At 38.9% G+C, this 13,899-nt stretch overlaps 1 protein-coding gene across 1 annotated transcript in view; it reads left to right on the plus strand.

The window, feature by feature from the left end:
• Window positions 1–13,899, plus strand: part of MROH9 (maestro heat like repeat family member 9) — a 227,068-nt gene that overhangs the window by 175,166 nt on the left and 38,003 nt on the right. The window contains exon 8 of the mRNA XM_065936410.1: window positions 699–848. Within this exon, the coding sequence (XP_065792482.1) occupies window positions 699–848 (150 nt within the window). The remainder of the gene's footprint in view (window positions 1–698; window positions 849–13,899) is intronic.

Genomic DNA, 13,899 nt, shown 5'->3' on the forward strand with positions numbered 1-13,899 from the left:
CACACAAGAAGTTTTGTATATATACATATACATTTAGAAAGGGAGAAAATGTGGTTCATTCATCTTTCTTAACTGAGAGATCCATAGTACTGTGATTCTGTTCGCATTTTATGGTCCATGGATGTTCCTCCCACTTTAAAAAGAGATTGTTTGAATTGCAGTTGTTTGCCTCAATCATAGACACATGTGCCCTTTTTTCTCTTCCCACTTCTTGATGCTTCTCTGAAAAAGAAAAAAATCCACACCCTTCAATGAACCTTCCTTTATTATCCTATCCTTTCCTTCATCTTCTACAAATCATGCTTGTTTGGGATCTGAACAAGAGTATTTCCAAAGCTGAAGAACTTCACAATAGTTCTTAGTATTTGAATAGCTGAAATGGGGTTAAATCAATATTTTATAATTGCTCTAAATTTTAATGCCATTGTTTCCCACTTCTCCCTGGCTTGCCCCAGAGCTGACTTATTCAGATGAAAATGTTTTAATTGCTTTAAAAATAAGATGAAAAATAAATATGATTAAGTTTGAATGACAGTCATCTTAATACTAACACAATGTAAAGTGTAATTTTTAATATGTTTAATGGAGGAAGAGGCTGACAACAGCAAAGTTACGTAAGACCCACAAAAATCATGTAGCTGTCTTTATTTGTTGATATAAGTAAGGTCTGAGATCATGACTCTTCTTTTTGGTTTCAGAGTGTAGGAAAAACCTTATTGCCACCCTTGCTGACTGACTTTGTGTGGAGTCTCCTAATGAAACTCTCTGTACCTGATCAAACAACTGCATCTGAGGCAGCAACCATACTGAAATTGACTCTGGAATGTAATGCCCATAAGGTCACCATGGTAAGATATTTCACAATGAGTGGAAGAGTGCAGAGTACATTCTCTAATGGGCTTTTTCTGCCTTTGTTATATGTCTACTTCTTTTCATATATATTTCTTGCCGTTGTTCATTATGTCACTTCAATCAAATGAAGGTTTTTGTGTGAAATAGTTCAAGCATACAGAAATGTTTCAAAACTAGTGTAATGAACATCCAACCACCAATCATACCAAATTGTAACATTTTGCTATACTTGCTTCGAATTTTAAAGAAATACATTAACAACAATAAAATAGTACAACTATAATTGAAATACCCTGTGTAACCATTAAGGAAAGTTTTAAGAGCCTTCAGTTTGCTGTAGGGCTGGCCACATATTTGTGGGTCCCAGTGCAAACTAAAATGTAGGACTTCTTATTCAAAACATAGAAAAAAGTAGTATTAAATGTACAAACATATGAAGCTCCCCCTCCTCAATTTATCATGGTGTTATTTTCTAATTTAAAAAAAAACAAACTAAAATTTTTAAATTTTAGCATGAATTCTGCAGTCCACCTTTATATTGTGCAATGCCAGTTATAAATGCAAATATAAGACCACACAACTTAACAAATACTGCAATTCCTATTTCATAGCTTATGCATGCATATGCATTTTATTCTTACCAAGAGTTATAAACACTACACGAAACTAACTTGTCTTTATTCAACTTCTTGTCATTCACACATTCTTTAACACTCTATCACCATCTTACTCATAAATAAGGAAAGATTGGAATGAAAACAATTTATGGATTGCCACATCTTTTTCTTTCTTCTGTGTTGTCATTTTCAGCCTAATTGATTGAAGCAGCAATAAATGCTTATCTTATACCTGTTTTGATTTCCCCCTGAAGCCCTACACATTAATGTAGTCACTGGAATTCTATGGACTCAGGGCATTGTGAATGCTACCTCTGAAAGGGGCTACTGACTCACATTCTCAGGCCTATCTGGTGGCTCAGCTGGTAAAGAATCCACCTGCAATGCAGGAGACCTGGGTTCGATCCCTGGGTTGGGAAGATTCCCTGGAGAAGGCAACGGCTACCCACTTCAGTATTCTGGGTTGGAGAATTCCATGGACTGTATAGTCCATGGGGTTGCAGAGTCGGACACGACTGAGCGACTTTCACTGACTCACATACTGTACTTATCTCCTCCATGTACACACAGGCTCCATTGTCCTTTGGGACTTCATTAAAAAATACAAACTAAAGGAAAAACTTATTAAAAATTCAATATTAGTGACAGCAGAAGTTTAAACAAACTGAAAGACCTTCAGCATGTGGGGCTTTATGCAAATGCATAGGTCATATGCCCATTAAACCAGCTCTGATGGAGACTTAAGGGCTAAACTCCCAGTTCCCGCTCTTGACATAGCAGTGTTACGTGATCATAGATAAACTGAGTGCTTGCACACAAATTCAGAGGGCACGAAAAAGGAAGTAATGCTTCTTACAAACTCCCATGCCAATATAGTCAGGAACATTCCAAAAGGCAAGCAGAGCAAAAGGGAAAGCTTGAGGACAACAATCATTTCCTTAACAATAAAGTTCTCCTCTCATGCAGTGAGGAAAGGAATCTAGGTAAAGCCATATCAGGTCATAGAGAGGAAGAGAAGTCAAATAGAAAACTAGAAGTGTAAAACCAGCCTGTTCTATAAAAACCATTAACTAGGGAGAAAAAATGAACAAACTGGGGTTTAGCAACGTATTTCCCCAGCTCCCACAAACAATTGAACTAGTGAATACAGTGGATTCTTGCCTTGAACAGGGCTAGGTTCTAAAGTCAGTTATAAGGGAAAATCGCATTAAAAATTTCCTGAAAATCTCCTAAATTTCAAATATAGTTTGTGGGCTTACAATTTCTAAATAAATCTAATCCAGCATATCCTTCCTTGAGGACTGAAGAAAATCATCTTTTCTACAATCGAACATACAGTAACACGGCTGGCTTGTTTTAGGGGCATGCTGAATTTATAGTAGTAGGGAGAGGATGAGAAGAAAAAGCTCCAAACCTAATAGTTAAGAAATCTGTGGAGAAGAACAATGGTTTATGTCTTCCATCTCATGTTCACTTTTGTAGGATGAATATTTTACAGTAAACACTTGTTTAGAGTAAAGGGTTGAATGTATGCTAAGCTGCTTCATTCAATTCCAACTCCACAATCCTATGGATTGTAGCCTGGTGGGCTCCTCTGTCCATAGGATTCTCCAAGCAATTATACTGGAGTGGGTTGCCATGCCCTCCTCCAGGGGATCTTCCCAATCCCAGGATCAAACCTGTGTCTCCTGAGACTCCTGCATTGCAGGTGGATTCTTCACTGTTGAGCTGCCAGGGAAGTCCCAGAGTAAAGGGTTATACACAGATAATTCAATTGTACACAAGGAAACTTCAATGGAATATAAATTTTTATCAACCAACTTTTCAGCTTATAACCTCTGAGAAGCATTAGTGAAATAAGAAGTGAGGTGCTCTGGGTAGATTAAGCTTGATGTTGAATATACAACCCTTGGTTTGAGAATAATTCCAGGTCTAGCTAAAACTCTCATTTAAAAGTGAACAGGGGTTGGAGACAAGATGGTGGAGTAGAGGGACCTGGGTTTGCCTCTTCTCACAAATGCACCAAAATCACAACTAGCTGCTGAACAACCATTGGCAAAAAGGACTGGAACCTACCAAAAAAGATACTCTACATCAAAGACACAAAGAAACCACAATGAAACAGTAGGAGTGGCACAGTACTGATATAATCAAATCCCATACCACTCAGGTAGGTAACCCACAAACCAGAAAATAATAATGTCACAGAAGTTCTCCCAGAAGTGAGAGCTCTGAGTCTTATGCCAGGCTCCCCAGCTTACGGGACCAGCATTAGAAGGAGTTTTCAGAGTAGTTGGCTTTGAAGATCAGTAAGACTCGACTGCAGGAAGTCTGCAAGACTAAGAGAAACAGAGACATCTCTCTTGGAAGGCACACACAACTTTTTGTGTGTAACAGGATCCAGGATAAAAGCACTTATTTCATAGAAGCCTGGACCAGAACTACCTGCTGGTCTGGGAGGGTTTCCCAAGAAGGCAAGAAGAAGCTTTGGCTCTCTCTGGGGTCATAAAAGGTGGTGGTGGACATACTGGGGAGTGTTCATCTACATGAGTGAAATATCTTGTTTGGGTCTCTGGCACCAAGACCTGGCCCCAAGCAACAGCCTGTAGGCTTCAGTGCTGGGTCCTTTCAGGTCAGACAACAGAGTGGGAACACAGCCACACCCATCAGCAGACAGGCTGCCTAAAGACTTCCTGAGCCCACAGCCACCAATAGATAAGTCCCTTGACATGTCCCTGTCCACAAGAGAACCATGACCCATTTCAACCCACCAGAGGGCAGGCACCTACTCCTCCCTCCAGGAAGCCAGTACAAGCCTCTAATCCAGCCTCCCCCACCAGGGGGCAGACACTAGAGTAAGAAAATCATAATTCCACAGCCTGCAGAACTGAATGTGCAAACACAGGTCAGAAACTACCCAGAAACAGTTAGTTCCTGGCCATTGGGTAATAAGAGGAAAATGTACTGCTGTGATACATAGGACATCCCCTACAGAGGGCCACTTCTCCAAGGTTAAGAAACATAACTAACCTGCTACATGCATAAAAATACAAATAGAAATTTAGACAAAAGACCAAGAAATAGATGGCAAAGAAATGCTCCAGACAAAGGAACAAGATAAAACTTCAGAAGGACAACTAAGTGAAATGAAGTGGAAAAAGGCAATCTATCCAAGAAAGGAGTTCAGAGTAATGAACATAAAGATGATTCAAGAACTTGGGAAAAGAATGGATTCACAGAACAAGAAGTTACAAGAAGTTTTTATCAAGAATACACTCAGTTTAGTTCAGTTCAGTCACTCAGTTGTGTCAGGCTCTTTGCAACCCCATGGATTGCAGCATGCCAGGCTTCCCTGTCCATGACCAACTCCCAGTGTATGTTCAAACTCATGTCCATCAAGTCAGTGATGCCATCCAACCATCTCATCCTCTGTCATCCCCTTCTGCTCCTGCCTTCAATCTTGCACAGCATCAGGATCTTTTCTAATGAGTCAGTTCTTCACATCAGGTGGCCAAACTATTGGAGCTCCAGTTTCAGCATTAGTCCTTCCAATGAATATTCAGGACTGATTTCCTTTAGGATTGACTGGTTTGATCTCCTGGCAGTCCAGGGGACTCTCAATAGTCTTCTCCAACAACACAGTTCAAAAGCATCAATTCTTCAGTGCTCTGCTTTCTTTGGGCTTCCCTGCTGGCTCAAACGGTAAATAATCCACCTGCAATGTGGGAGACCAGAGTTCAATTCCTAGGTTAGGAAGATCCCCTGGAAAAAGGAAAGGTTGCCCACTCCAGTATTCTTGCCTGGATAATTTCATGGACAAAGGAGCCTGGTGGGACACAGTCCATGGGGTTACAAAGAGTCAGACACAACTGAGTGACTTTCACTTCACTTCATGTGCACATGTGTGTGTGTGTATACAACTTGGGTTTCAAGAATACAATAAGTGAAATGAAAAATACACTCAAAGGAATTAATGGCAGAATATGTGAGGCAGAAGAATGAATCAGTGAGTTGGAAGACAGAGTATTGGAAATTACGCTGCAGAGCAGAATAAAGAAAATAGAATGAAAAGGAGTGAGGACAATTTAAGAGACAACTGGGTCAAATACATCAACATTCACATTATAGATGTCCCAGGAGTAGAATAGGGAGAGAAAGAAGTTGAGAAAATATTTGATTTGAAGAGATAACAGCTGAAAATGCCCCTGACACAGGAAAGGAAACAATCACCTAAATTCAAGAAGCACAGAGAATCCCATACCGGACTAACCCAAGCAAGAACACACAGAGACACATTGTAATCAAATTGACAAAAAATTAAAAACAGAGAAAACATTAAAAGCAACACAGAAAAAGCAACGAATAACATAACAAAGAAATTCCCAAATAGTGATCAATTGATTTGTTAGCAGAAACTGCAGACCAAGAGGGAGTGGCATAATATATTTAAAGTGATAAAAGAGAAATGATCTCATTCAGATTTGATAGATGAATCAAAAGCTTTATATACAATCCATTTTCATTCCAATCCCTAAGAAAGGCAATGCCAAAGAATGCTCAAACTACCACACAATTGCACTCATCTCACACTCTAGTAAAGTAATGCTCAAAATTCTCCAAGCCAGGCTTCAGCAATACATGAACTGAGAACTTCCAGATGTTCAAGCTGGTTTTAGAAAAGGCAGAGGAACCAGAGATCAAATTGCCAATATCCGCTGGATCATCGAAAAAGCAAGAGAGTTCCAGAAAAACATCTATTTCTGCTTTATTGACTACGCCAAAGCCTTCGACTATGTGGATCACAATAAACTGTGGAAAATTCTGACAGAGATGGGAATACCAGACCACCTGACCTGCCTCTTGAGAAACCTGTATGCAGGTCAGGAAGCAACAGTTAGAACTGGACATGGAACAACAGACTGGTTCCAAATAGGAAAAGGAGTACATCAAGGCTGTATATTGTCACACTGCTTATTTAACTTATATGCAGAGTACATCATGAGAAACGCTGGACTGGAAGAAGCACAAGCTGGAATCAAGATTGCCAGGGGAAATATCAATAACCTCAGATATGCAAATGATACCACCCTTATGGCAGAAAGTGAAGAGGCACTAAAAAGCCTCTTGATGAAAGCGAAAGAGGAGAGTGAAAAAGTTGGCTTAAAGCTCAACATTCAGAAAACAAAGGTCATGGCATCTGGTCCCATTACCTCATGGGAAATAGATGGGGAGACAATGGAAACAGGGTCAGACTTTATTTTTGGGGGGGCTCCAAAATCACTGCAGATGGTGACTACAGCCATGAAATTAAAAGATGCTTACTCCTTGGAAGGAAAGTTATGACCAACATAGAGAGCATATTAAAAATCAGAGATATTACTTTGCCAACAAAGGTCCGTCTGGTCAAGGCTATGGTTTTTCCAGTGGTCATGTATGGATGTGTGAGTTGGACTGTGAAGAAAGCTGAGTGCCGAAAAATTGATGCTTTTGAACTGTGTTGTTGGAGAAGACTCTTGAGAGTCCTTTGGACTGCAAGGAGATCCAACCAGTCCATTCTGAAGGAGATCAGTCCTGGGTGTTCACTGGAAGGACTGATGCTGAAGCTGAAACTCCAATACTTTGACCACCTCATGCGAAGAATTCACTCATTGGAAAAGACCCTGATGCTGGGAGGGGTTGGGGGCAGGAGGAGAAGGGGACAACAGAGGATGAGATGGCTGGATGGCACCACCTACTCGATGGGCATGAGTTTGAGTAAACTCCGGGAGTTTGTGATGGACAGGGAGGCCTGGCGTGCTGCAATTCATGGGGTTGCAAAGAGTCAGACACGACTGAGCGACTGAACTGAACTGAAATTACATAGAAGCAAAAGCTATGAGAATTCAGCACCACCAAACCAGCTTTACAGTAAATGCTAAAGAAACTTCTCAAAATGGAATATAAGAGACTACAAGTAGAAACAAAAAAAATTATGAAAGTGGTAGCTCACCAGTAAAGGCAAACAACAGTAAATGTAGGAAATTATCCACAGACAAATATGACATCAAAATCAGTAATCATGAGAGAAGAAGAGTACAAATGCAGGATATTAAAAATGCATTTGAAATTAAGAGATGAGAAACTTAAAATAATCATGCACATATATATAGACTACTTTCCCAAATAACATGGTAACCACAAATCAAAAATTTGTAATGGTTATACACACAAAAAAGGTATCCAACACAACACTAAAGAGAGTCATTAAATCACAAAAGAAGAAAGGGAGGAAAATATCTACAAAAAACAAATCCAAAACTATTAACAAAATGGCCATAAGAACCCACATATTGATAATTACCTTAAATATAAATGGAATAAATGCTCCAACCAAAAGACATAGATTGGCTGAATGGATACAAAAGTAGGACCCATATATATGCAGCCTACAAAAGACCTACTTAAGATCTACATACATATACAGACAAAAGTGAGGTGATAGAAAAAGATATTCCATGCAAATAGAAATCAAAAGAGAGCTGAAGAAACAATACTTATCAGACAAAATACTTTAATATAAAGCCTGTTATCTGAGACAAAAAAGGACACTACATAATGATTAAGGGATCAATCCAAGGAATAGAAATAACAGTTGTAAATTTCTATGTCCCCCATCATAAGAGCACCTCAATATATCAGACAAACATCATCAAACACAAAAGGAGAAAATAATAGTAACACAATCATAGTGGGAAAATTTAACATCCCACTTACATCAATGGACAGATCATCCAGACAAAAAAATCAATAAAGAAATACAGGTGACACATTAGACTAGATAGACTGAATTGATATTTAGATGGAGCATTCCATCTGAAAGCAGCAGAATACACATTCTTTTCAAGAGCACATGGAACAGTCTCCAGGATAGATCTGGGCCACAAAGCAAGCCTCATTAAATTCATAAAATTGAAATCACATCAAACATCTTTTCCAACTACAACACTATGCAACTAGAAATCAACTATAAGGAAAAAACTAAAAAGCACAAACACATGGAAGCTAGACAATATGCTACTAAGCAACCAATGGATCACTAAGGAAATCAAAGAGGAAATAAATACCTAGAAACAAATGAAAATTAAAACAATGATCTAAAACCTATGGGATGCAGCAAAAGCAGTTCTAAGAGCTAAGTTAAAGTGATACAAGCTTATCAAAAAACAAGAAAAATTCCAGATAAACAGCCTAACTTACACCTAAGCAACTAGAGAAATAATAACAATAAAAAAAAATCAGAGTTAGTAGGAGAAAAGAACTCATAAAGATCAGAGCAGAAATAAATGAAATATAGACCAAGGAAAGAAAAGACCAATCAAAATAAAAGATGGTTCATTGAAAATATTTCAAAAAGTGATAAACCTTTAGCCAGGCTCATAAAGGGAAAAAAAAGGGGGAGGGGGGGAGAGGACCCAAATCAATAAAACTAGAAATGAAAGTTACAATGGACAAAACAGAAATGTAAAGGATCATACTACTACTAGAAGCAACTATACACCCCAAAAATGGACAATATAGAAGAAATGGACAAACTCTCAGAAAGGTAGAGTTCCCCAAGACTGAACCAGGAAGAAATAGAAAATTTGAACAGGCTAATAGCAAGTTCTGAAATTTAAACTGTGATTTAAAAACTCCCAACAAGCAAAAGTTCCAGAATGGGGGGCTTCACAGGCAAATTCTACCAAATATTTAGAGAAAACATCTATACTATACTAAACATCTATACTATTAACGTCTACACTAAACATCTATACTACTAAAACTGTTCCCAAAAATTGCAGAAGAAGGAATACTTCAGAACTAATTCTATGATGCCATCATCACCCTAATACCAAAACCAGACAAAAATACCACAAAAAAGAACATTACACACCAATATCACTGATGATCATAGACGTAAAGATCCTCAACAAAATGTTAGCAAATCAAATCCAAAAATGCACTAAAAGGATCATATACCATGGTCAAGTGGGATTTATCCCACAGATGCAAGGATTTTACAAAATCTGCAAATCAATCATAGTGTGATGTAACACATTAAAAATTGAAGAACAAATCCATATCATCATTACAACAGATGCAGAAAAATCTTTTGATAAAATTCAACATCCATTTATGATAAAAACTCTTCAGAGAGTGGGCACAGAGGGAACATACCTCAACATAATAAAGACCATATATGACAAACCCACATCTAACATAATACTCAATGGTGAAAAGTTGAAGGCATTTCCTCTAAGAGCAGTAACAAGACAGTTAAACACCGCTTTCATTAAACATAGTTTTGGAAGTCCTATTCACAGTAATCAGAGAAGAAAAACAAATAAAGGGAATCCAATTGGAAAGGAAGAAGTAAAACTACTAGTGTTTGCAGATGATGTGATACTACACATCGAAAATCCTTAAGATGCTACCAGAAAACTACTAAAACTCATCAATGAATTCAGTAAAGTTGCAGGATGAAAAATTAATATGCAGAAATATGTTGTATTTCTAGAAACTAACCATGAAAGATTAGAAAGAGAAATTAAGGAAACAATCACATTTACCGTCACATCAAAAAGAATAAAATAAACTTAATGGTCCACCGGAGAAGGCAATGGCAAACCACTTCAGTATTCTTGCCTTGGGAACCCCATGAACAGCATTAGAAGGCAAAAGACAGGACATTGAAAGAAGAGCTCCACAAGTCGGTAGGGGCCCAATATGCTAGGGGAGATCAGTGGAGAAGTAAATCCAGAAAGAATAAAGAGACGGAGTCAAAGCAAAGACAACATCCAGTTGTGGATGTGACTGGTGTTGGAAGCAAAGCCCGATGCTATAAAGAGCAATCTTGTATAGGAACCTGGAATGTTAGGTCCATGAATCAAGGCAAATTGGTAGTGGTCAAACAGGAGATGGCAAGAGTGAACATCAACGTTTTAGGAATCAGTGAACTAAAATGAACTGGAATGTGTGAATTTAACTCAGATGACCATTATATCTACTACTGTGGGCAAGAATCCCTTAGAAGAAATGGAATCGCTATGACAGTAAACAAAAGATCCAAAATGCATTACTTGGATACAATCTCAAAAACAACAATGATCTCTGTTTGTTTCCAGGGAAACCATTCAATATCACGGTAATCCAAGTCTATGTATGCCCTGACCAGTAATGCTGAAGAAGCTGAAGACCTACAAGACCTTCTAGGACTAACACCCAAAAAAAAGATGTCCTTTACATTGTAGGGGACTGGAATTCAAAAGTAGGAAGTCAAGAGATACCTGGAATAACAGGCAAATTTGGCCTTGGAGTACAAAACAAAGCAGGGCAAAGGCTAACAGTTCTGTCAAGAGAACACACTGGTCATAGCAAACGCCCTCTTCCAAAAACACAAGAGAAGACTCTACACATGGACATTACCAGATGGTCAACACCAAAATCAGATTGATTATATTCTTTGCAGCCAAAGATGGGGAAGCTCTATACAGTCACCAAAAACAAGACCAAGAGCTGACTGTGGCTCAGATCATGAACTCCTTATTGCCAAATTCAGACTTAAATTGAAGAAAGTAGGGAAAACCACTAGACCATTCAGGTATGATCTAAATGAAATCCCTAACGATTATACAGTGGAAGTGAGAAATAGATTCAAGGAATTGCATCTGATAGACAGAGTGCCAGAAGAACTATGGACAGACGTTCATGGCATTGTACAGGAGGCAGTGACCAAGACCATCCCCAAGAAAAAGAAATGTAAAAAGGCAAAATGGTTGTCTGAAGAAGTCTTACAAATAGCTGTGAAAAGAAGAGAAGCAAAAGGCAAAGGAGAAAAGGAAAGATATACCTCTTTGAATGCAGAGTTCCAAAGAATAGCAAGGAGAGATAAGAAAGCCTTCCTCAGTGATCAGTGCAAAGAAATAGAGAAAAACAACAGAATGGGAAAGACTAGAGATCTCTGCAAGAAAATTAGAGATACCAAGGGAACATTCCATGCAGAGATGGGCTCAATAAAGGACAGAAATGGTATGGACCTAACAGATGCAGAAGATATTAAGAAGAGGGGGCAAAAATACACAGAAGAACTGTACAAAAGAGATCTTCACGACCCTGATAACCAAGAAGATGTGATCACTCACCTACAGCCAGATATCCTGGAATGAGAAGTCAAGCAGGCCTTAGGAAGCATCACTACAAACAAAGCAAGTGGAGGTGATGGAATTCCACTTAAGCTATTTCAAATCCTAAAATATGATGCTGTGAAAGTGCTGCACTCAATATGCCAGGAAATTTGGAAAACTCAGCAGTGGCCACAGGACTGGAAAAGCTCAGTTCTCCTTCCAGTCCCAAAAAAAGACAATTCCAAAGAATGATCAAACTACCATACAATTGCACTCAACTTGCATGCTAGCAAAGTAACGCTCAAAATTCTCCAAGCCAGGCTTCAGTAACACGTGAACAGTGAACTTCCAGATGGATTCAGTGAACTTCAATCTGAATTTAGAAAAGGCAGAGGAACCAGAGATCAAATTGCCAACATTCATTCGATCATCAAAAAAAAAAAGAGAGTTCCAGGAAAACATCTACTTCTGCTTTATTGACTACACCAAAGCCTTTGACTGTGTGGATCACAACAAACTGTGGAAAATTCTTCAAGAGATAGGAATACCAGACCACCTGACCTGCCTCTTGAGAAATCTGTATGTAGGTCAAGAAGCAACAGTTAGAACTAGACATGGAACAACAGACTGGTTCCAAGTTGGGAAAGGAGTACGTCAAGGCTGTATATTTTCACCTTGCTTATTTAACTTATATGCAGAGTACATCATCCAAATTGCCGGGCTGGATGAAGCACAAGTTGGAATAAGATTGCTGAGCAAAATATCAATAACCTCAGATATGCAGATGACACCACCCTTATGGCAGAAAGCGAAGGAGAGAGAACAAAAGAGCCTATTAATGAAAGTGAAAGAGGAGAGTGTAAAAGTTGGCCTAAAACTCAACATTCAGAAAACTAAGATCATGGCATCTGTTCCCATCACTTCATGGCAAATAGATGGGGACAAAATGGAAAGCATCAGAGACTTTATTTTTTGGGCTCCAAAATCACTGTAGATGGTGACTGCAGGCATGAAATTAAAAGATGCTTGCTCCTTGGAAGTAAAGTTATGATCAACCTAGACAGCATATTAGAAAGCAAAGACATTACTTTGCTAACAAAATCTGTTTAGTCAAAGCTATGGTTTTTCCAATAGTCATACATGGATGTGAGAGTTGGACTATAAAGAAAGCTGAGTGCCGAAGAATTGATGCTTTTGAACTGTGGTATTGGAGAAGACTCCTGAGAGTCCCTTGGACTGCAAGGAGATCCAACCAGTCCATCCTAAAGCAGATCAGTCCTGGGTGTTCATTGGAAGGACTGATGTTGAAGCTGAAACTCCAATACTTTGGCCACTGGATGCAAAGTACTGACTCATTGGAAAAGACCCTGATGCTGGGCAAGATGAAGTCAGGAGGAGAAGTGGATGACAGAGGATGAGATGGTTTAATGGCATCACCGACTCGATGGACATGAGTTTGAGTAAGCTCCGGGATTGGCGATGGACAGGGAAGACTGGCATGCTGCTCTCCATGAAGTCGCAAAGAGTTGGATATGACTGAGCTACTGAACTGAACTGAACCGAATATAGGGAGGCAAAAGACCTATGCTAGAAAAACTTTAAGATGTTGGTGTTAAAACTGAAGATGACACAAAGGGAAGGAAAGATATACCACATTCTTGTATTGGAGCAGTATTGTTAAAACACTAGGTTGAGACTTCTTCGGTGGTCCAGTGGTTCAAAATACACCTGCCAATGAAGGGGACATGGTTATGATCCCTGGTCCAGGAAGATCCCACATGTGGCGCAACTAAGCCCATGCACCATAACTCTCTGAACCTGTACTCTAGAACCCATGCTTCAGAGCCCATGCTCCACACAAGAGAAACCACTACAATAAGAAGTCCATGCACTGCAATGAAGTATAGCCCCTGCTCAGCACAATTAGAGCCCCACATGCACTAACAAAGACCTAATATAGCCAAAAATAAATAAATACACTTTTTACAAAAATGAGTAGACTACCCAAAACAGTGTACACGTCCAATGGAATCTCTATCAAATTACCAATGGCATTTTTCTCAGAACTAGAGCAAAAAATTTTTAAATTTATATGGAAACACAAAAGACCCCCAAATACCCAAAACAACCTGGAGAAAGAAGAATGGACCTGAAGGAATCACATGTCTTTACTTCAAACTATATTACAAAACTACAGTAATCAAAATAGTATGGTACTGGCAACAGAAACAGATACATAGATAATGGAACAACACAGAAAGTCCAGAAATGATCCCACACACCTACGG

The sequence above is a fragment of the Muntiacus reevesi genome, chromosome 5, assembly GCF_963930625.1.
Source record: "Muntiacus reevesi chromosome 5, mMunRee1.1, whole genome shotgun sequence".
In the NCBI taxonomy this organism is placed as follows: domain Eukaryota; kingdom Metazoa; phylum Chordata; class Mammalia; order Artiodactyla; family Cervidae; genus Muntiacus; species Muntiacus reevesi.